The sequence below is a fragment of the Labeo rohita genome, chromosome 3, assembly GCF_022985175.1.
Source record: "Labeo rohita strain BAU-BD-2019 chromosome 3, IGBB_LRoh.1.0, whole genome shotgun sequence".
Lineage (NCBI taxonomy): Eukaryota > Metazoa > Chordata > Actinopteri > Cypriniformes > Cyprinidae > Labeo > Labeo rohita.
Window position 1 is genome coordinate 25528138 of NC_066871.1, and position 23335 is coordinate 25551472.

The 23335-nt window shown below is 34.0% G+C and overlaps 1 protein-coding gene across 1 annotated transcript; it reads left to right on the forward strand.

Annotated features, from left to right (window-relative positions):
* Positions 1 to 816: 816 nt before the first annotated feature.
* On the forward strand, positions 817 to 16864 carry itgb3a (integrin beta 3a). The gene is made up of 15 exons (XM_051106559.1): positions 817 to 981; positions 1226 to 1311; positions 1395 to 1596; positions 3715 to 3967; positions 4055 to 4217; positions 4384 to 4545; positions 4642 to 4737; positions 4851 to 4940; positions 8221 to 8355; positions 9598 to 10027; positions 12206 to 12428; positions 12956 to 13053; positions 14136 to 14255; positions 14456 to 14622; positions 14923 to 16864. Exons 1-15 carry the CDS (start codon positions 921 to 923, stop codon positions 14986 to 14988), a joined length of 2352 nt encoding a protein of 783 aa, XP_050962516.1. The 5' UTR covers positions 817 to 920; the 3' UTR covers positions 14989 to 16864.
* The last annotated feature ends 6471 nt before the right edge of the window (positions 16865 to 23335 follow it).

Here is a 23335-nt window from a genome sequence, read left to right on the forward strand (position 1 = left end):
TTGTATAATTCTCTCTTTGTTTATTGACAATTTAGTACTTTTCACTATTTTCTCTCTTTTCATTTTTTTTTTTTTTTTGAGTGTGAATTACATTTTTAAACAGTACACAGCCAAAATCATATTTCTTTCTTTTACTCTTTTACATATTTTGTTATACATGACCATACTATACTTTTAAAAACATGCTTCAATTTACTGCTTTATCAGACGAATTATGAGCTAAAATCACGCAAGGACGTGATTTTCAGTCAAATATGTAAAATTTTCATTTCATGCAACAGTGAAATGCAGAAGTTTGCTGTGGATCCAATCAACATAGAGGAGGTGAATGTTTGGCATGCTTTTCTACAAAATTAATATGACCACTAGATGGTACCAGACACCTGGTTCAATTTTATGATGACTATAATCTCAATAATTGGTTGAATAAAAAAACCAAACCAAACAAAACAAAACAAATGAATAGAATGCATCGGGGAAAAATAAAAAATATGGCCTAAATAATAGTAAATGGCCCACATTATTATGCTGTTGTGCCAAAAATTATGATTTGCTCTGATGATTCTGTGTAAGACAGTGCCTTGCATAAAAACAGTGAAAGCTGTTGAATAAAAGAACGTTTCTTTCTCTTCTCTGAATTCCATACTGCACATTTATCTGCATGTGCACATAAAATGTGCACACATGTGCCTCAAGCTATCATTCAGTGTTCATTTGTTGAGTCTCAGCTTGTCTGTGGTTACACATTTCCTTGCACCTTGATGAAACAGATCGCTGTTGCGAAATGCTGAAACACATAAAGTCATCTGTCCCTACATGTCTCGGAATGACAGTTTCCACTCCCAGTTTGTACATCAGAGAATCGGAGTGAAAACAGAGCCAGTACAGCAGGAGGCCTTCAGTAGTTTGGATCTATTAAAATGGGAGTGAATCTGATAGAAGTTTGGGTGCCAGTTTTACTTCTAGTTTCCATAGCTGCGGGTAAGTTTGCCTTTTGTATTTGTTTTTTAGTTAATGACACAAAAATGACAAGAATGTGTGTGTATGCTGGAGACCTTTTTTATTGTTTTATTTTTTCCTGCATTTCCTGTTTTACTTGTTTCATCACACTTGGCGAGGCTGTAAAAGCAATTAAGAAGAAAAAAAAAAAAAGAATACATTTTTAAACATTTGAAAGAAACCACTTAAAGCATGTATATGAAACTGATGATGGTGTTGTGTCTAGGCTCTAACATTTGCACTTCCAGAGGAGTGAGTACCTGTAAAGAATGCTTGTCCATACATCCAACTTGTGCCTGGTGCTCTCAGGAGGTAAAAAAAAAAAATCACCCACATGCATGAATAAACACTCCTGAATAGATGCAATAATTGTTATCAATGTTTATATCTGACAGACCTTTGGAAAGGAAGGGTCGAGTTTGTCCCGGTGTGATCTCAGAGACAGTCTCATTCAGTCTGGTTGTGATGTGAAGTCTATTGAATTTCCAGTTAGCAAAATGACAATACTAGAGAACGTACCCCTGAGTGACAAAGCAGGGGGTTCAGATGACATCACTCAGATCCAGCCACAAAAAATCCACCTGACCCTCAGGCCAGGTATGATATTACAACAAAACAAACATAATATGTGTTCATTACAAATACTTCCTGAATATATTAACTCATATTTCCCAGCGTGATCCAATTACATATTTCTCATTGCATATCTTTTCTTTTTTCTTTCTTTTTCCTTTTTTCTTTTCTTTTGGTATTATACCCTGATACTATGTTTTTTTGTTGTTTGGGGTTCATCATTATTCCAGTCTTTAGTGTCATATGATCCATCAGAAATCATTCTAATATGCTGATTTATTATCAGTGCTGGATACAGCTGTGCTGTTTTATAATTTTTTTTAATTCTTTGATTAATAAAAAGTTAAAAAGAACAGGATTTATTCAAAATATAAATCTTTTTTTAACAATATACACTACCGTTAAAAAGTTTGCAGTCAGTAAATTTTTATTCTTTCTCTTTTTTGAAAGAAATTAATACTTTTATTCAGCAAGGATGTGTTAAATTGATAAAAAGTGTTAGTTAAAATTTGATTTCTATTTTGAATAAATGTTCTATTTAACTTTTTTATTCATCAACGAGTCCTAAAAAAATAATTGGCAGCACAACTGTTTCCAACATCATTTTAATAATAAATCAGCATATTAGAATGATTTCTGAAGGACCATGTGACACTTAAGACTGGAGTAATGGCTGATGAAAATTCAGCTTTGCATGACAGGAATAAATTATATTTTAAAGTATATTAAAATAGAAACCATTATTTTATATTGTAATAACATTTCACAATATTACTGTTTTTTCTGTTTTTTTGATTAAATAAATGCAGCCTTGATGTAACCCATATGAATTCATATGATAGGGCTCTACGCTTACTTTTCTTTTTAGCAGCACTTGTGCTCCTAACTTAAAAAAATTTAGGAGCACAGTCAAAATTTTAGGAGCACCTTCTAATCAATAATCAAAGTTCAATAATAAAATTCCCAATACAAGGTTATATTTGACTCCTTAAAGTGATTTACAGGGGAATGTTTTTGCCTTTGTAACCACATTTTTCTAAATTTATAACTTTTTAAAAGTATGTCATTTTTTAAAAATATATATACTTTGTAAGCTTAAAATTTCGAATTCATTTAACAGAATGAGAACAAGTAGAATAAGAATTAGTTACCAATCAAATGAAATCAGTATTAATAAAATTAATTTGTACTAGGTGGCACAGAACAACACAAAAGTGGCTTGTAGGTAGTTTCATGTTTAATGAGGCTCAGAGGTGGCATGAGTCATCAATCAAATTCATACATTCATGTTAATATTAATGTTTAAAATCTAATATTTTGAATATAGAAAAATCAAATGATTTAAATAACTGAAAAGATACTTTAAAAATGAAAATAAAACTGCCAGTAGGTGGCGGCAAGTCACTGATTTAATTACTGAATCATTCATTCATTTGATTCGTTTGATCGGCTGATTAATTCAGGAATAAAACAAGTGAATGTCTTTATGAATGGGAAATTGAATCATTGATTCACTAGATTTGTTTAAAAACGCATGTTCATTCATAAATGAAACACCGCTGTGTTTAAATGGAGATGCGCAGCGACTCAGTTGTCACTTGTTTCAAACCATTTTGAATAAAGCAAAATCAGGCAATAGTGTTATAGTCAGACAATGTAAGTTACTTAATATTAACTTCTTGTTTATTTAACTGTTGTATTAAATCAATATCTCATTTACAACTCATTTAAAGCTGTCACTCATCTTAGTTCATCACGATCTCACAAAGTTCCATTATAATCAACGAAGCTCTCTACACTGCACAATCAATCTCTTATTTACACTCTCTACACTTTGTTCGTGAACGATATGTCTATGATACATTACTCAATGTTCCAAAAACATGTAGAAACCTTTGAAGCTCCCCTGAGCTCAAACATAATTATGCTGATCGGGTCAGTCGGGCTGGTGCTCCTAAATATCTTTTCATAAGTTTAAACCTGAAATTTACATGTTAAGTGTTTCCTGATCTAGTAAAAGCACCTTAGGGTCTCTCTGATCCTAAACTTATCTTGTTTATGTTCATTTCTGTCAAAGAAATCAGAAAGATGAGATTTGTCTTCAAAGTTCTAATCCTTTCTTCCATCCCATTTCTCTTCAAGACGATTCAAGGAAATTTACCGTCACTGTGAAGCAAGTAGCTGATTACCCAGTTGACCTGTACTACCTGATGGACATGACCAATACCATGAAGGACGACCTGCAGAAGCTTTACGCGCTGGGCAATGATCTGGCCAAAGCTTTACGGGGCGTCACCAGTAATCTGCGCATGGGATTTGGAGCTTTTGTAGACAAACCGCTCTCACCCTACATGTACATTTACCCTGAAGAAATCATCCAGAATCCTTGTTATAAGTAAGATCAACCTTACTTCACAATAGAAAAGTACATGACAAACAGAGTGAGTAACTAAGTTTAGTGATTTCTGTCTTTCTGCTGTAGGTTTCCTGAACCCTGTCCACCGCAATTCGGCTATCGCAACGTATTGTCTCTGACGGAGCAGGTAGAGAGGTTCACAGAGGAAGTGAAGAAACAGAAAGTGTCCAGAAACAGAGATGCCCCTGAGGGTGGATTTGATGCTATCATGCAAGCAGTAGTATGCAAGGTGACACAAAATGCACAGACACCCACAAACAATCTGAGTAATGCTGTTCTGAGAATTTGCCAAATTTTAACTATTTATTAGTAAGAAAAAAATCAGGGAGGGAACTTTAGCCTTCTGGGTTGGTTCTCTTTACCTTTGTGTATGACCTCCTTTCTCTTTCTTCCAGGACAAAATTGGATGGAGGCCTGATGCATCTCATTTGCTGATCTTCACAAGTGATGACAGAAGTCATTTGGCTTTAGATGCCAGGCTGGCTGGAATCGTCCAGCCCCATGATGGAGGGTGCCATATCAACAGCAACAATGAATATGACAAGTCCACTATACTGGTCAGCCAAACATATATTGGACAAATCGCTCTCTCTCTCTCTTACGCAGTACAGTTGTTTCCAACAATGATAATAATAGGAAATGTGCATTTGTAGGACTATCCTTCACTTGGTATGATCACAGACAAATTATCCGAGAATAACATCAACCTCATCTTTGCTGTAACCAGCCATGTGGTGCCACTATATCGTGTGAGTTTCTATATTTTTGTCAAAAACATATGTATACAGTATGTCTCTGTTTGTAACATGCAGACATTTATGTGTGTTTACGGGATGTTGTCATTTTTCCTTCATTCTTACAGAACTACAGCGAGCTGATTCCTGGCTCTGCGGTCGGAACACTCTCTAGAGACTCTGGAAATGTTGTGCAACTCATTTTGGATGCATATGCGGTAAGTCACTTTGCCAGGAATTAATACAGCCTTAGGCTGTTAAAACATGTTGGTTTGGAGGACTGTGTTTGCTTATTTTTATTTTATATGGGCCATTTTACAGAACTGGTGCAAATTGCTGTGAGAGAACCTAAAAACACATTTAAAAACCATTTAAGTATTCAAATCTTAGATGTTTACTGAGATCCTCCTATTATCTATTGAAATCCACAATAATTTTAAATATCAGTAAGCTTAATATATATACAGGGGTTGGACAGTGAAACTGAAACACCTGGGTTTAGACCACAATTAGTATGGTGTTTGGCCTCCTTTTGCAGCCAATACAGCATTATTTCATCTTGGGAATGACAAATACAAGTCCTGCACAGTAGCCAGAAGGATTTTGAGCCATTCCTTTCGCAGAACAGTGGCCAGGTCACTATGTGATGTTGGTGTATGAAAACATTTCCTGACTCGCTCCTCCAAAACACCCCAAAGTGGCTCAATAATATTCAGATCTGGTGACTGTGCAGGCCATGGGAGATGTTTAACTTTACTTTCATGCTCATCAAATCACTCTTGTCACCAGCCTTGCTGTGTGTATTGGTGCATTATCATCCTAATACATGGCACCACCTTCAGGGTACAATGTTTGAGCTATTGGGTGCACATAGTCAACCTTCACACTCTGCTCTTATTGGTGGAATGTGCGATCAGTAAAGACTGGCCACCAGGCTGCATAAATATAGCCATGAAACCTCCAACACTATATTGGCCAGTGTTTCAGTTTCATTGTCCAACCCCTGTATATATATATATATATATATATATATATATATATATATATATATATAAACATAATTTATTGGGTACTTTCAATTGGGAGGTGGCTGTCCCAAGCCCTAACCCCTAAATTTCAACTTATGAAAATGATATTGAAATAACTTTTTTATTTTTTTCCATTGTTGTTTTTAAAAGTATCATTTTTTTCTATTCTTTTAAAAAGTGAAGTTAAAAAAAATGGCCCCACTTTATATTAAGTGGCTTTAACTACTGTGTACTTACATTTAATTAATAATTTGATACAATGCACTTATTGTGTACATATACATGTTTTACATTGTACTTATATTTAAAAAAACCCTGCAAGTAATTGCATGTGTAATTCATTTTTGTAATTACATTTATAGTTACACTGTTGACCCATCCCTTATACCTTAACCCACCCTAAAACCTACCTATACCACCAAACCTGTCCCTAACCCTACCCAAATCCCACCTCAATAACAGCAGAAGTGTTTTTCAATGCAATATGAACACAATAAGTACATTGTACTTATTCTTTGATGTAAGTACATAATAGTTAAGGCCACCTAATATAAAGTGGGACCAAAAAAATATAATTTAAATATAAATTTATGATCGGGAAATATTCCTGTGTCCCTCTCTCTCATAGCTACAAGGTGTGAGTAGATAGGCCCCATCATTTTGAGGTAAACATGTTCAAAAGTCTAAAAAACCTACCTTTTCTGCAATTAAGCACACTTTTTTGGGAGTTGATGTGTTGGGATTTTTGAAATTTGCATACTCATACAAGAAGTTATGTATTATGAACTAATTATGCAAATGTTTATGAATTATTACTAACAACTCAAAAGACTCATATACTAGATGTACTGAACATAGTGAGCTCTTTGTGTGACTAGTTTGCCACATGCACAATAGATCTGCACAGCCTGTATTTGCTAATGTCCTGTGGTTAGCTATGTCTCGTTTTAATTATGCATAGGTTGTTATTTTATTATTTTTTTTTTTTTTGATCTCAAGAAGCTGCACATGTCTAAGTTCTAATAATTTCAAGATGTATAAATGAACCAAATGTCCATTCTGCCTTCCGGGGAGTATAAACCACAGAGTTTAATTATTATTTTTATCAGACATCACAAGACCATATAGTCATCATTGACCTTTTAATCCACCACAGTTTGTCACATAGCAGGAAGTCTTATTTTTAGGTGGTTTCAACCCCCCTCGAGAATACAGGGTATAAATGCACCTGCAAACAAAGAGCTTCTTCTCCTTTTTCTGTCACTTCTGGGCTAGCCCTTGACTCTCTCTTTAGACTTAACCTTCTCAGATTTGTGGGACTTCGGAGGTTCGAAATTAACTTTTGCTTCTTTTTCAGACTGATTAAGAGTAAATTCAAATAGATTGGTTTTACGCAACGTATTGATATGATTGGTTTGAATTCTCATATTGAAACTTAATTGTAATTTCTCAGTTTTGATTTTGTTCATTTCAGTTACCTAATTTGCATATGTTAAATTTCTGAATAAATGTGTTACTTCATCAACCCACTCGTCTGACGTGGATTCAGTTTTGCATCAGGAGTTATTCCATAACATTTTTATATGTCTACAACTGTTCAGAACTGTGCTAGCTAACCATGTGCTGATTAGCATCTTTGAGCTAGGTTCAAAAGTATCTGAAATTGTCACTACCGAAACAGTCACGACCGAAACATGTCATCATTGTCTCGGTAATGACAAAAGAGAACACATAATCCTCATATTTGGGGAAAATAAACAAAACTGTAGTACAGTTATGCAATTTTTTAGTATGTTTTAGTAGTGTTTAAGAATGCAAGTTAAAATTCTGTTATGTGATGTGGTCGATACCAAAGCATTACTGTCACTACCAAAAATGTGCTGCCACTACCGAAACATGGGATGTTTTGTCAAAAGTGTACTGAATTATCAAGATGTTATGATATTTTATATTATACTTATATTTTATGTATATTCAAATTGACAAATCCTTAACTTCAAAATCAGTATGATCAACGTTTTGCCTTTTACAATGAAAAATTTATGAAAGATTTATAATATACCAAATCTCATAAATTACACTTGAAATATTGGTAAAAATGTAATCAATATAAATATAATGATTTACCTCTGAAAAAAAATTAATAAAATAGAATAAAATATATATGTACAATGTAGATGTGAGCAAAATCTTAACAGGTCAATATAACCCTTTTATTTAAATTATACATTACTGTTTCGATAGTGACAAATTTGGGGAGAGGACAAATATTCCAAATGAGAATTAACTGCACAATTACTACAATTTGCATCCAAACAATTTTTTTCAAAACGTTTCCAACTCTGACTTTGGACCAATTCTGTACGATGACCCATATATTTTACCATTTCAAACCGGTAGAGCTTAAACTCAAATAAAGAGAGAATTCAGAGAGACTGACCTTTGATCTCTGTGTCATTTGTCTTTATAGAAGATCAGGTCTAAGGTTGAGCTGGAACTGCTGGGTGTGCCGGATGAGTTATCGCTGTTCATCAATGCAACATGCCTGGATGGACAGGTCACAGCAGGCGTCCGGTCCTGCAGTGGACTCAAAATTGGAGATATGGTCAGCACCTGATGCTTACTGTTCAGTTTACTTGAACAACGTTGAACATTTTATCACAATTTTACTGTTTTAAATCCATTTAGATATGTAAAACTTTAAGTTTACTGAATTCATTTGCGCTGGGACTTTGACTTTCTTCTTTCAGACGAATGCAATTGGACTTATACTAAAAAATGTCCTGGCTTCTCCAAGCTTTATAATGGCAGTGAATGGCTGTTGAGATTTTGAAGTCCAATAAAGTGCGTCCATCCATTATACAAAGTGCTCCACATGGCCCCGGGGGATTATTAAAGGCCTCTAGAATCAATGCATTTGTGTAAGAAAAAATTCATATTTAAAGATTTCTGAGTTGCATTATCGTATGACATAGGATGTAGACGTAGCAAATCCTCGTTTTGTATTTCTAATTTGTGACCAGTGTTTTGTTCTGCTCTCTCCACTGCGTGTCCACGTTCGTCACTTTTGCATTCGTCACCATGTTTGCCTTTGTCCTACGTCATCCGCTGGAATGCCACTCTCTCGTGAACGTGCGTACGACAGTTAGTCAAAGCTAGAGATTACGGTTTATAAAGTTTTAACTATGGATATTTTTCTTACACAAGCACATCGATTCGCTTTAGAAGGCCTTTATTGGACTTCAAACTCTCAACAGCCATTATAAAGCTTGGAGGAGCAAGGGCATTTTTAAACAAAACTCTGATTGTATTCGTCTGAAAGAAGAAAGTCACATACACCTAGGATGCCTCAAGGGTGAGTAAAACATGGGGAAATTTTCATTTTTGGGTGAACTAACCCTTTAAGTGTTATTTTTGTGCAATTTTGAGAAAAGGCAAAGACTTTTTATATTTACTTATGCTGGATATTTAAAAGAGTTTGTGTTGTTGAAGATTTTGTGCTGACCACTGTAAAGAGTAGAGCTTGTCTAATTAAATGAAAAGGTGTCTAAATGCAAAACACTATGCAAACACTTCCCTTAAAAAAATTAGTAAAATCAAAAAGTATGTACTTATTTACTTAAATCAGTTAAATTTCACAAATTATTACATAGGAATGACAAGGAACACATTGAATTAAACATTTGAATTACATTTTTAGGCAGAAAGACTGAAATAGTCCTAGTTTTGTAAACATACTCCAATAATCTTTGTTTTATTTATAGCTTTGAAAAAAAAAAATAGTTTGTGTCGCTGGGAATCGAACCCTTGACCTTATGCTTTTTATCTTTCCTTTATATTTCCATAGGTTTCATTTAGCATTGAGGCGAAACTTCACGGCTGCCCCAAAGAGAAGAGCCGGACCTTCATGGTGAAGCCAGTCGGCTTTAAAGACACCCTTCATGTGACTGTGGACTTTGCTTGTGAATGTGACTGTCAGCAGTCCTCCACGCCCACCAGCGCTTCCTGCCACTACGGCAACGGTACCCTGGAGTGCGGCGTGTGCCTGTGCGACCAGGGCCGTCTGGGCTCTCGATGCGAGTGCTCAGAGGGCGAATACAATCCCACCCAACAAGACAGATGCAGCCCTGACCCAGCGACGCCGATTTGTAACGGGCGTGGAGACTGTGTGTGCGGACAGTGTACCTGTCGCTCGACTGATTTTGGGAAGGTTTGGGGGCCGTACTGTGAATGTGATGACTTTAGCTGCCTCCGTTCCAAAGGACAAATATGTTCAGGTGAGTCTTGACTCAGTGGCCTTGAAAAAACAGTAGCATTGTGTGTTTGTGAGGATTACACAAAGCTTTTTGTTCGTGCCTCATCACAGGGAGTGTTTCACCTTATTAGGCAATTTGATCCACATTTAGAACCAAACAACAGTCTGACTCAGACGTGCTGGATTTATTAGATGATGTTCAGTTTTGCATGTCTGTACACATTACCTGCTTAGCCTGAAGCCTGTCACATGATTCAGGTTGCTCATGTCTTCTTCTGTTAAATAAGTTAAACATATAACCTGAAATCTTCAGGTTACATGTTGTATTCTGTGTGTTGAAATGAACGTGTTGGCTTAGGAAATGCTGATGTTGTGGTTTAATCCTCTGTTGCTTTGGAAACAAACATTAAGTGAGCATTACATTACACCATGTTGTATTTCGTAATTTGGTTTCATAATTCATCAGAACTGACACACTTACTGTGTAAAAAATTGTAGAATACATACACTACCAGTCATACGTTTTTGAACCGTAAGATTTTTAATGTTTTTTAAAGTAGTCTCTTCTGCTCATCAAGCTTGCATTTATTTGATCCAAAAACAGCAACATTTGTAAATATTTTTACTATTTAAAATACCTGTTTTCTATTTGAATATATTTTAAAATGTAATTTATTCCTGTGATCAAAGCTGAATTTTTAGCATCATTACTCCAGTCTTCAGTGTCACATGATTCTTCAGAATATGATGATTTGCTGTTCAAGAATTTTTTTAAATTTTTTTTTAAATTATTATTAGCAATATTTAAAACATTTGAGTACATTTTTTTCAAGTGTGTGTACTGTGTGTAATTATTATGTATATATAAATACACACAAATTAATGTATATATTTAAGAGAAATATGTTATGTATAAAATATTTTTATTTATATATAATATAAATTACATAAAATTATAATAAATACATATACTTGTAAATATTTTTTTAAATATGTGTTTGTATTTGTATATACATAATGACACACAGTACACACACATATAGTAGGCAAACTCAATTTTTTTATTTTGTATCGTTTGACAGCCCTACGGAATTGATCAAAAGTAATGATAAAGTCATTTATAAGGTTACAAAAAATGACTATTTCAAATAAATGCTGTTCTTCTGAACTTTCTATTCATCAAAGAAACCTGATAAAATTCTGCTCAGCTGTTTTCAACCTAATACTAATAATACATGTTTTTCGAGCAGCAAATCAGAATATTATAATGATTTCATGTGACTGGAGTAATGATGCTAAAAATTCAGCTTTGAAATCACAGGAATAAATTACATTTAAAAATATATTCAAATAGAAAACTGTTATTTTAAATAGTAAAAATACTTTAGTGTTTTGCTGTACTTTGGATCAAATAAATGCAGGCTTGGTGAGCAGAAGAGACTACTTTAAAAACAATTCTTTTAAAAATCTTACAGTTCAAAAACATTTTTCATGCACTACTGTTGAAACATTTGGGGTCAGTAAGAGTTTTTTTTTTTTAAACAAATAGGTTTTTTCCCATTTTCTTTGCAAATTGCAAAGTTTAACAGTGAACTTAAATTTTGGTCACACATAGCTATTATATAAATTGAGAAGGTGTGGGATATAGAATCGGGGATCATTTTGTATCTGTAGTCAATATGCAGTTGCAGTGTTGCAAGAGCTGTGTGGTGATTCTTCGAAATTTCTCCTTCTATGTTCCTTTGAACAATGTACAGAATACATACATTTTTCAAATGCTCATTTTGGCTGAACCTCATGATCACTGTATTTTCCCATACACTGTAAAAAAATAAAAAACACAATTTGTTGAGTCAGCTTAAAATAATTAGTTACCCTGCTGCCCTTAAAATTTTAAGTTCAGTCAACTAAAATAAGTTTGGTCAACTTGAAATGTTGTACGAACTTAGATATTTGTGTTTGCTAAACTTAACAGATGGGTAAGTAACCCAGCTGCCTTAAAATTTTAAGTTGATTCAACTCAAATATGTAAGTTGTCACTTAGTATAATTTAACATTTTAAGTTGAATAAACTGTTTTTTAGTTGACTGAACTTAAAATTTTAAGGCAGCCAGGTTACAAATTATTTTAAGTTGACTCAACAAATTGTTTTTTACAGTGTAGGTCATTAACAGCCATACATATGTTTGGTCTCCGTCAGGTAATGGTGAGTGCAACTGTGGGACCTGTCAGTGTAGCGCCGGATGGTCTGGCGAGAGCTGTGACTGTTCGACCCGCACAGACGCCTGCATAGTGAGTGGAGGAATGCTGTGTAGTGGGCGTGGCCACTGTGTGTGTGGTGTCTGTGAGTGCACACAGCAAGGAGCCTATGGATCAACCTGTGAGAAGTGCCCCACCTGCCCAGATGCCTGCACCATCAAAAAGTGAGTGCTTGTCGGCAGGTTTTTCTGTGTTGGCGAAAGTGAAAGTTCATATATTAAAAGAACCGCAGACCCTGATAAAACATAATTCACTTTTAATAATTTACAATTATATGCAAAAAAAAAAAAAAAAAAAAAAAAAAATAAATAAATATCCACCTTTTTCTTTAACATGGAAGTAAGCCTATTTGTGAGACTTCTGGTTCATAGCGAGATAAATAACAATATGCAGTAAACGATAAAACTGTGTGCACTACAAACCAGTGTGCTTATAATTAAGAAAATGAAAATAATATGGCAAGACACTGATTTGCAATATCAAGCAGCAAAACAAGCTGTTTTGTACAGATGTGAATGAGACTGGAAGCCACACCCATAAAATTTACAAATGGCCATGCTGACTCTTATGGATAGCTTGTTTAACTGTGGATAGTTTGATTAATTTATATCTATCTATATAGACAATAAGCATGTTTAGGTGCTTTCTCATATCTTAAATGTTTAAAGTGGATTTATGTATGTTTCTGCAGGGAGTGTGTTGAGTGTAAACATTATAAAAGAGGGGATCTGTATGAGAAGAACTGCAATCACGTCTGCAGAGATGAGATTGTGCCGGTGGATGAGCTGGGTAATCTCTACCTCCAACCAGTCCATAATACACATCTCCCATCTGCAGTATAGGCTATATAAATCCCTTTTAGGGTGTACAGTACTCTGTTTTTTTTTTTTTTACACAGAATGTGTATTTCAAGGCTACATTTTCAGCATCATTTCTCCAGTCTTCAGTGTCACATGATCCTTCAGAAATCATTCTAATATGCTGATTTGCTGTTCAAGAAACATTTATTATTATTATTATTATTATTATTATTATTATTATCAATATTTAAAACAGCTGAGTAACGTTTTTTTCAGGATTCATTGATGAATAGAAAAATCCAAAGATCAGCATTTATCTGAAATAAAAAGCTTGTGTAACATTATACACTATACGTTTTTTTTTTTTTTTTGGCTACTCTGCTACTCAGCTGTTTTCAACATAATAATAATAATAATAAAGGTTTTCTGAGCAGCAAATTAGAATATTAGCATGATTTCTGAAGGATCATCTGGCTAAAGTAATGATGCTCAAAAATCAGCTTTGAAATCACAGGAATAAATTACATTTTAAAATATATTCCAATAGAAAGCAGTTATTTTAAATAGTAAAAATATTTCAAAATTTTGCTGTGTTTGCTGTACTTTGGATCAAATAAATGCAGGCTTGGTGAACAGAAGGGACTTCTTTAAAAAAAACAAAAACATTTTGATTGGTAGTGTAGATGTATTCCGCCAAGTAATGTCTTGTTCATTACTATGCTAAACTCTCTGAGAGTTTAGCATAATAATGAACCGTCTTAACCGTCACTATTGATCAATTTAATGCATCCTTGCTGAATAAAAGTTTATTTTTACATAAATCTTTACATAAAACATAAATCTAACCACACACATTTGAATGGTAGTGTGAATTTCTAATCTACACAATCTGTGTATCTTCTATATGCAGAATAATACATCTCCAAGCCACAGACACAGCATAAATCTATTCTCAAGTGTATAGTATATCCATTATTTACCACAGGTTCAGTTATTTACAACTATAGTTCTTCATGCAGTATATTTTGTTCAGTTGGTCTTGCTGAGTTAATTATCATCTGTTCTCTCCAGTCTTTCATGAGACGAACTCAGTGAACTGCAGCTACAAGGATGAGGACGACTGCGTTCAGAACTTCCAGTATTATGAAGATGCCAGTGGAAAATCCTTTCTCTATCTTGTTAAAGAACCAGGTGAGAGGAGAGATGGGACAGAGAGAGACAACGTGTGACATGTAGTTGTCAGACAATGCTCATGCTGATAAACTCTCTCTGTCTGTGTGAGAGAGATACTGGCTGTACTTTTTGTTACAGTTACTAGATACTGAAGAGATCAACTCAAACGGAAACTGAATATACAATATGGCAATTTCTTTGTGCTGATTTATCTTCAGACTGTCCTAAGGGTGCTGATGTCTTGGTGGTCACTCTTTCGGTCGTTGGTGCGATCCTGCTGCTGGGACTGGCTGCACTCTTGGTGTGGAAGCTTCTGATCACCATTCACGACCGTCATGAATTTGCCAAGTTTGAAGAGGAGAAAGCCAGGGCTAAGTGGGAGGCGGTAAGACTTACATCTAGACTGTATGGTGCAAAACCAACCAAATCCTGTGTGTTTTTAATGTTTTTAATGTTTCTTCCTTACAAATTGTTCAACATGCACAGTCTAGCCAGTTTAATCTCAGGCAAAATAACTCCTGTCATCAGAGGTCCTATGTGATATGATTTTTATCAACATTCAGGATAGATAACATCATTCAACACACACTCTCTCGACACCAAGTGGTCAAAGTGGGAATTACAGATGTGCTGGTGCTTTAATTATTAATATGTATTATTAATGAAAATCTCTCTCATCCTTTAGGCTAATAATCCACTCTACAAAGGAGCCACCAGCACCTTCCAAAACGTAACATATCGTGGCAGTTAAGAATGACACCACCTCTGCTTCTGTTAAGCACAACTACTGATCATCTCAACAACACACGTCTCAGCCAATCACAGCTTGGTTCACCCAGCCATGTGACTATCTAGAATTGTGGCGACTAATGCAGAATGTATCAACATATTTCTTAGAAATATTATTACTAGGTATTAGACAATTAAAATACACTACTGTTCAAAAGTTTGGGGTTCGTTAGATTTTATTTATTTTTTTAATTAATATTTTTATACAACAATGATGTGTCGTTTTTTTTAAATGACACAGAAGTCTAATGTTTACATTTCAAATACATGCTGTTCTTTTAAACTTTCTATTCATCAATAAATCCAGTTTAAAAAAATGATAACGGTTTCCACAAAAACAACGCACCAGAAACATTTTAACATCAGATTAATCAGAAATATTTCTTGAGTAGCCAATCACCATATTAGAATGATTTCTGAAGGATCCTGTAACACTAAAGACTGGAGTAATGATGGTGAAATCTGAAATATTTAAATTAAATTACAAAATTATGTATAACCATTAGAGACTAAACCAAAAACATAACATAAAAAATCTTTCTGACCCAAAACTTTTGAATGACAGTGTATGGCCATTGAAATCTATTTTTACCTGTTATTTCTCCATTGTTGTAATGTAAATATTGTAATAATAAGATTAATCTTTAATCTTACAAGATGAAAATTCAGAACAGGATTATTAGGAGTAGTAATTATAGTTACAGTGTAAACATGTTCAGTGAGACCTCAGTTACCATTTTTAATAACTCATGTTTTTTACAAGTAATTTTTTCCACTTGTGGCACAGTTACTTTTCTACTTTTTATTTTATTCTTAATGAAACTTGACAATGCTGTTATGGGATTGGTGTGACTTCTGTTCTGTTCTTACTGTACATTCCTGCACTAATTACTTTGAATTGCACTGCTGGTATTCATCTGCTGTATTTTAAGAATTTTTTAAACTTGCATTGTCATGTTGTCAGTTTATTTTTAATGTGATGTGTGTAACTTTTTCCAGTGTTAAAATACTTTATTGTATCCCCTCATTAATATACAGAGACAAAAATATTCAGCCAGGGACCTGACTGTCTGTTTGATTTGCCAACTGCAGACTGGGACTGTGTTATGGAAACCTTTCTGAAAACAGTCATTATTATTGCTATTCCATTTGGTGTCACTATTGGTGGAGTAACCATGGTTAATCTGTGGTTACCATGGTTTAACTATTAGTAACTATGTTTTTGTTTGTTTTAATTATTTGTAGTATAACCATAATTTTAGTCAGGGGTGCCGAAAAGCCAAAAGTTATTACAAATCAAGGTGAAGAGTGCAAAAAACTGAGTTACAGAAGGCATTTGTGGTTGGCCAAACTGAACTAGGATTTCCAGGGCAAGAATCTTGACAACATTTGTGTTTGTTCTTATCATTGCCAGCCAGGTAGGCGAAATATTATGCTAATATCTTAATTAATACTGCTCCTACGTGTCTTTACCACCTATGAACTTTAGTTTGTCAAAATATTGCACCCTTTTCTGCTTACTAAGTCCTTCTCTTTATGATTTAGCAGCTTACACATGTTTTGGTTTAGACAGCATAAATTAGCAGAACAACGTAGAAGTACATTACCGGTGCAATCTATGCTGCTGTTTATATATCTATCGCAAGTATAGATGCGCATCCGGGTAACCGATCAAATTGTGAAGCGAATGCAAACCCTCTATTGTCTTTTGTGGCGTCGCATCGCAAATGTAATGTTTACAATTCTACATTAATTTTCTGAGAGAAAGAGTGTTCTTTAAAGAATGATTTGTATGACTGAGCTAGACTCCTTTTTAAAGTAATTAAAGCTCTAACTTGGTAACCTGTCTATGTAGTAGTTTCATTTTAGTGATTCACTGTAAAAACTGTGCAATACTTGGTTAGGAATTATTTTGTCTTACAATTGCCATCTTGTAGATATTCCAATATATTCCAAATTTTAAGATGGCCAAATTGTTTTTCAGTTTGTTTTTCCCATCCCTGGTGAAGAAAAACAGCATATGCTGGTAGGTATGTTTTGATGCTGGTTTAAGCTGGTCCTTAGCTGGTTTATGCTGGTCATGTTGCTGGTCAAGGACCAGCATAAACCAGCTAAGGACCAGCATAAACCAGCTAAGAACCAGCATAAACCAGCAAAGGACCAGCTTAAACCAGCATCAAAACATACCTAACCAGCATATGCTGGTTTTTTCACCAGGGGTACAGTGTGTTGTGTTGAAATAATTGTATGTTATCATCATAAGGAGTGTGTCCAGTTGAAAACAAACAAAGAAAAAAACTTATCTGTAAGAATATTTAGAGAATGGGACCATTTCGCTATTTCCTGTTGTCTGTCTCCAATGTGAAAATAACAAACTGGGACATACACTGACTCCTAAATCAGATAATATCTTTTGTAATGACAATTTTCAAAGAAATCCAATTGAGCCATGTTGAAAGAGGAATGTGAAATTCTGGAAAGTATGACTCATCAGACGTCATTTCTCTCTGTAGAAATAGTGACAGATTCTCTGTCCAGTTTGTTTATCCGTCTAACAACACACCTCAGTGACTCACAGGAAATATACTTGCATAAGACACTGCTGTGGTTGGACATCAAATTTACTTCAGACTTAATGTTATTAAAAATCATAATTGGAGTGTGTCTGTCAGACCTTCAGCCCATCTGCCTCTGACTAGCAAATGCAAATCATGGTTTACAGATATGACATATACTGAAGGCTTCAGGAGGAGGTTAGATTTGGTTTCACAAGCCTCTGTTAGGTAAGCATTGAGGAAGTACTAAAGCTGAGACATAAATGTCGTCTTGGGCATGTCTTGGTCACAGAATGGAATGCAGGCTTTTACCTCATTTTCCTCAACCTAAGGCTATGAGATATTGCATATGTTTTCTAGCTTGTTTTAGTATTGCTATTTGGTAGTAATATTTGCACTCTCTGCATGGATAACAGCCATTATTAGAGTCATTATTATTTAGGCTACACATAGCATCCATGTCGCTTAAATTATCCACCTTTTAATTCCCGTAAGAGCGGGTGCGGCCAGTTGTAAATTTTATGGCTCGGGCTTCCGGTCTTATTCCCATCCAGCTATTTTTAGCTGTACAAAACAACTCGTTTTACTGCTTGATATTGCAAATTGGTATGTCTTACCATATTATTTTAATGTATTATCTTAATTATGAGCACGCTGGTTTGTAGTACAAACAGTTTTACCATTTACTGCATGTTGTTATTCTTCTCTTATTTCCCTATAGTGGATAATGAACCAGAAGTCTCGTGCAGGCTTGCTTCCACGTTGAAGAAAAAGGTGGATAATGAAGTGTGAATTTTAAACTACTCTTTGATATTCATTAAAAAGTACCTCTTTGGAGTTTAAAGTTTGCTTAAGAAATACATTTTCATTATAAACTTGCTTTTCTTGTCAAAGTCATGAAGGAGGTCTACATATAGTAATGATATAATATCTATTGTTTTATGTTGATAAATACTATTAAATAATGTAACATTATATAAAAAAACTTTCTGTGCAAATATTATATACCTTCATTTTCAATACAGATTCATTTTATTTGCACTGTTTGTGTTCATTTGAGATTTTAAAGTTAAACAAGATTTTTGTTACTAGAAAAAAAAAAAAAAAAAAAAAAAAAAAAAACCCTAAATATATGAATAACTTAGCTGGTCGCCAAGATAACATTTCTCATTTTAATTTGGTTTAACTTTAAGCACTAAATGCCTCTTTTCTACAATTCTTTTTAGTCCAAATCTAAAATTTTCATGTTCAAAGTTTTCAAAGTTTTATACATTTGAGAAAGTTAAAAAATAAATAAATAAATAAAAATAGAACATAAAAAGTCACTTACACATTACCAAACAAATTAACTTGATAATAAAGAGGAAGTAAATGACTACTACACTATAAAAGAAAAAAGGCAAGAGGAAGGAAGTGGGTGAGCGGTAACAGGGTCATGTGGCATTAAGTTGTCAGATATTATTTTCATTTAGTTTAACTTTAGGTACTAAAATGCTTCACATCTATAATTTGTGTTTGTCCAAAATCTAGCATTTTACAGCACATAATTATTTACATTTCAGTCTGTTCCTCACACAAAGCTCATTAGTTTTTATTGTGCTTTTTTGTTCTGTTTTGAGCTACAAAGTGGGAATTAAAATTCTTAAATAAATAAATAAATGTTACCTTTTGTGTTCCATAGATGACAGAAAGTCATAGAGGTTTGAAACAGTAAAAAATGACTCTCATTTTCGGAGAACTATATATTTAATATTTCAACACTGATAAATACTGTCAGGATGTGCTATCTTCTGTAAAATATGAGTAGCGTAGCAAATGTTTGTCAGCAGGAAATGTTGATTATTAGCAGATTGCACTGACACCACAAATAAGATAAAAAAATATATATTTACAGATTCTGTTAACATACTACTGCAGAGGAGTTATGATCCTCTAGACCCTCAAGATAGGAGTAACCGTGCATGAGGCAACAATAGCACACACTTCATCTGTGACTGTGACTTATACAAACAGGTGTTGAGAAAAAACATTTCAGAACTAAGACACAAATTACATCTTGTGCAACTCAAACCAGCACTTCCTAATTACAGGGAGGCTTGTTTCTTCAAGAAACCCCAACTGTTCCTATACTCAGCTGCTCATCTGTAAGAGTTTGGTCATAAGTGGATGTCAAAACATTTTGGGAAACTATTACTTCGTTGTTAGGTAAAATTCAGGTAATATGATGCTAATTGCATGTCTTAATTGCTCAGACTATCTTATTTAACATTAATAATAATAATTATTTTATTATATAAAATTTACTCCTTTATTAATTTATTAAAATAATAGTTGACCCAAAATTTTACATTTGTTGAAAATGTACTCATCCTCAGGCCATCCAGGATGTAGATGAATTTGAATCAGAACAGATTTAGAGAAATGTATCATTACATCACTTGTTCAGCAATGGATCTCTACAGTGAATGGGTGCCGTCAGAATGAGAGTCCAAACAGCTGATAAAAACACACAACAATCCACAAGTAACCCACACAACTCCAGACCATCAGTTAACATCTTGTGAAGTGAAAAGATGCATGTTTGTAAGAAACAAACACCCCAACAAATAAAACGTGTCCTCTCAAATGTTGTTTTCTCCAATGAAAAGCCTCAATCATGAGAGAAATATGCACACATTAAGTGCAAGCCAAAACAGTCCAGAACAGTTGCCCGTGGATTTTGATGTGAAACATGGACATTTTTACTAGGAAGTGTTGTTATTTTGGACTCAAATTTCTTTCCCCACCAGTGTTTTTGAAAAAAGTTAACAGCCACCACAAGTATTGATCATTTTCACTAAAATTTCATCGCCCCCAGAATATTTTTTGCATGAATATCTGAACATGCAATACACCATATAGCAAAAAAACAGAGCCTCTACTTTAAAAAAAAAAAAAAAAAAAAAAAAAAAAAACTTTTATATCAATATGAATGTAGGTAAATTTCATTAAAAAGCAACATTTTGAGTAAAAAGCTGAGAAAATCGTGTTTTAAAATCGTGTGTTGTGTTATTTTTCATATGCATCTTCCTTGCCTGTGTTTTTGATCAGGAGATTCTGGACTCATAGATGCATAATAGGGCCTCAGAGTGTAAACCTATGTAAACCTGGAAACCTGGAAAATTCCGTGTTTGGTGGGGAAGCATTTGCAAATAAAAAACAGAAAATTATGTGTTTGACGGGGCAGCTTTGGCTCATAAATAACAAAAAATACCCTTGTTTGGCAGGAAAGCATTGTCTCATAAATAACAGAAAATTCTGTGTTTGGCGAGGAAGCGTTGGCTCATAAATAACTGAAAATTCCCAGTTTACACTGAAAAAAGTAATTTGTTAAGTTTACTTAATTAAATTGTGCAAACTCGTTGCCTTAATTCAATTAAGTAATCTTTACTTAACTGTATTAAGTGTAATTTAAGTCTTATCTACTAATATATTAAAAGTATTCCTTACTTATTTTAAGTTCAATTTACTTAAGCCATTTAAGTTTTGTTAACTTTAATTGAATCTGTGATCTGAGGAATACTGAGAGTAACTCAGAATCACTGATTCCCAGAATGCACTGGGGCATGAATAAATTATGCAATTACATTATTTTACTGTTGTTGTTTCTTTTATTAGCTGTTTTATGTCAGTAGTAGCACAACAAAAAATGGTTATTGTTACATTTAATAAAAATAAATAAATTACTGAATTATTACCATTGTTGTGGTTAGTGCGTTGAATGTTGAAATCTGTGTGTGACTTTGATGTGGTTGATTTATTAAATATTACAGGATTATAACAAGGTATTTATGAATAAACCAATAAAATCATAAAACATTATTAATCAACATCAAAAGTGCACTAGCTAACTATTTAATTAAAAGTTAGATGATATTTTTAAAGCGATTTAATTATTATTTATTTTTCTTTGAAATCAAACAACTGTGATTTCATGATGCATTGATAGAAAAAGAATTATAAACACTTTAATGACCATAACCAAAGGGATCACTAACCACTATAATGGTGAGATCAAACAAACAAATATTTTAGAAAAAATTAATTTCAATTTATAAAGTCAGCTTATGTGATGTTCTCTCAAATATTTCAGTTGTTTTGACAATTTAACATTCAAGATGACTTTGGGAAACGACTGAATGTAACTAGAAAAAGATTACTTTCAAAGTGGAGGAAATGAGTAAAAAGTCTAAGGCTAAAAATGGCCCCCTCAAAAACTCTTTTATTTTTCTTTTCTTCTTCTATTGTTATGTTCCACATCAGCAACATATTAGTGCACTGCTGCCTCTCACTGGTGTATTTATGTCATTGCTTCCTTTGTGATTACTTGAATAGTTTAAGTAAGTGTCACTCAAAACAGCAAGTAAATTGTTTTATTTGCCTTGAAAGTAGCTGTAACTTAATGAAACCTAGTAAGTATAACAACTAAGTAAAGATAACTTATTATATCTAAGTAAGATAAACCGTTGGATTTTACAGTGTGGCAGAAAAATGCTGACTCATAAATAACAGAAAATTTTGTGTTTAGCGAGAAAGTGTTGTCTCATAAATAACTAAATATTCCATGTTTGGTGGGAAAGTGCTGACTCATAAATTACAGAAAATTCTGTGTTTGGCTAATGGAAAATGACATATTTGGCAGGGAAGCATTGTCTCATAAATAACAGAATTCTGTGTTTGGCGGGAAAGTGCTGACTCATAATTAATAAAAAATTCTGTGTTTGGCGAGGAAGCATTGTCTCATAAATAACGGAAAATTCTGTGTTCAGCGGGAAAGTGCTGACTCATAAATTACAGAAAATTTCTGTTTGGCGGGGAAGCGTTGTCTCATTAATAACGGTAAATTCTGTGTTTTTATGAGCGTTGGCTTATTATAAATAACGGAAAATTACATGTTTGGCAGGGAGGCGTTGTCTCATAAATAGCGTGTTTGGCGAGGAAGCATTAATGAGGAAAGAGTTAAAGGAAAGAGTTAATAAGGATTTGTTTATTATAAAACATGCAGCTGTTTGCTTCACAAGACTTAATTAATGGATTGGAATTATGTGGATTACTTGTGGATTATTGTGATGTTTTCTCATTTCCCATTCACTGCAGAGGATCCATTGATGAGCAAGAAGGCCAATATATTTATTAATTTATTTTTGGTGCTATAATCCTACAGGCATTAACATTTTAGGCCATCAAAGTTTTATGGTTCTGAGAAAGTTGAGAAAAAAAAACAGCATTTAGAACATAAAAAAGCCACTTACATTTACTAAACAAATTAAGTTTAGCCTACAATAAAGAGAAAATAAATAAAGATTCCCTAAATGATCACAGTAAAAGAACCAGCTGAGAGGAAGGAAGTGAGTGAGAGAGAAGCAAGTTGTGTGGCATGAAGTTGTCAGACACACTCTGCTCATAATCCTTCATTCTCATATACGACCCTCTTATGAACTGCTACATACATCCCAACCTGTCATTCCTGGTCTATTTTTTGTCCTAAGGGTCCCGATGTCATGGTGGTCTCTCTATTACTGGTGCTGTTGCTGGTGCTGCTTTCACTCATGTGGAAACTCCTCATGACTGCTGTGAATATGCCAAGTTTGAAGAGGAGAAGCAGGGACTGTCATATCCCAGTCAGGCACCGATAATGATCATATCAGCTACATTCCATGTCTCTATCAGTCACAGGTGGGTTCATTAATGCATAAAGTGTCGAAGCCCATAGAG

What these genes read in the sequence shown, in the direction of transcription:
- itgb3a (XM_051106559.1), top strand. Translation starts at nt 921, where the DNA reads ATGGGAGTGAATCTGATAGAAGTTTGGGTGCCAGTTTTACTTCTAGTT. An exon ending in CCACCTGACCCTCAGGCCAG is followed by an intron (nt 1,597 to 3,714) that starts GTATGATATTAC and finishes TTTCTCTTCAAG; the next exon opens with ACGATTCAAGGAAATTTACC. An exon ending in GACTCAAAATTGGAGATATG is followed by an intron (nt 8,356 to 9,597) that starts GTCAGCACCTGA and finishes ATATTTCCATAG; the next exon opens with GTTTCATTTAGCATTGAGGC.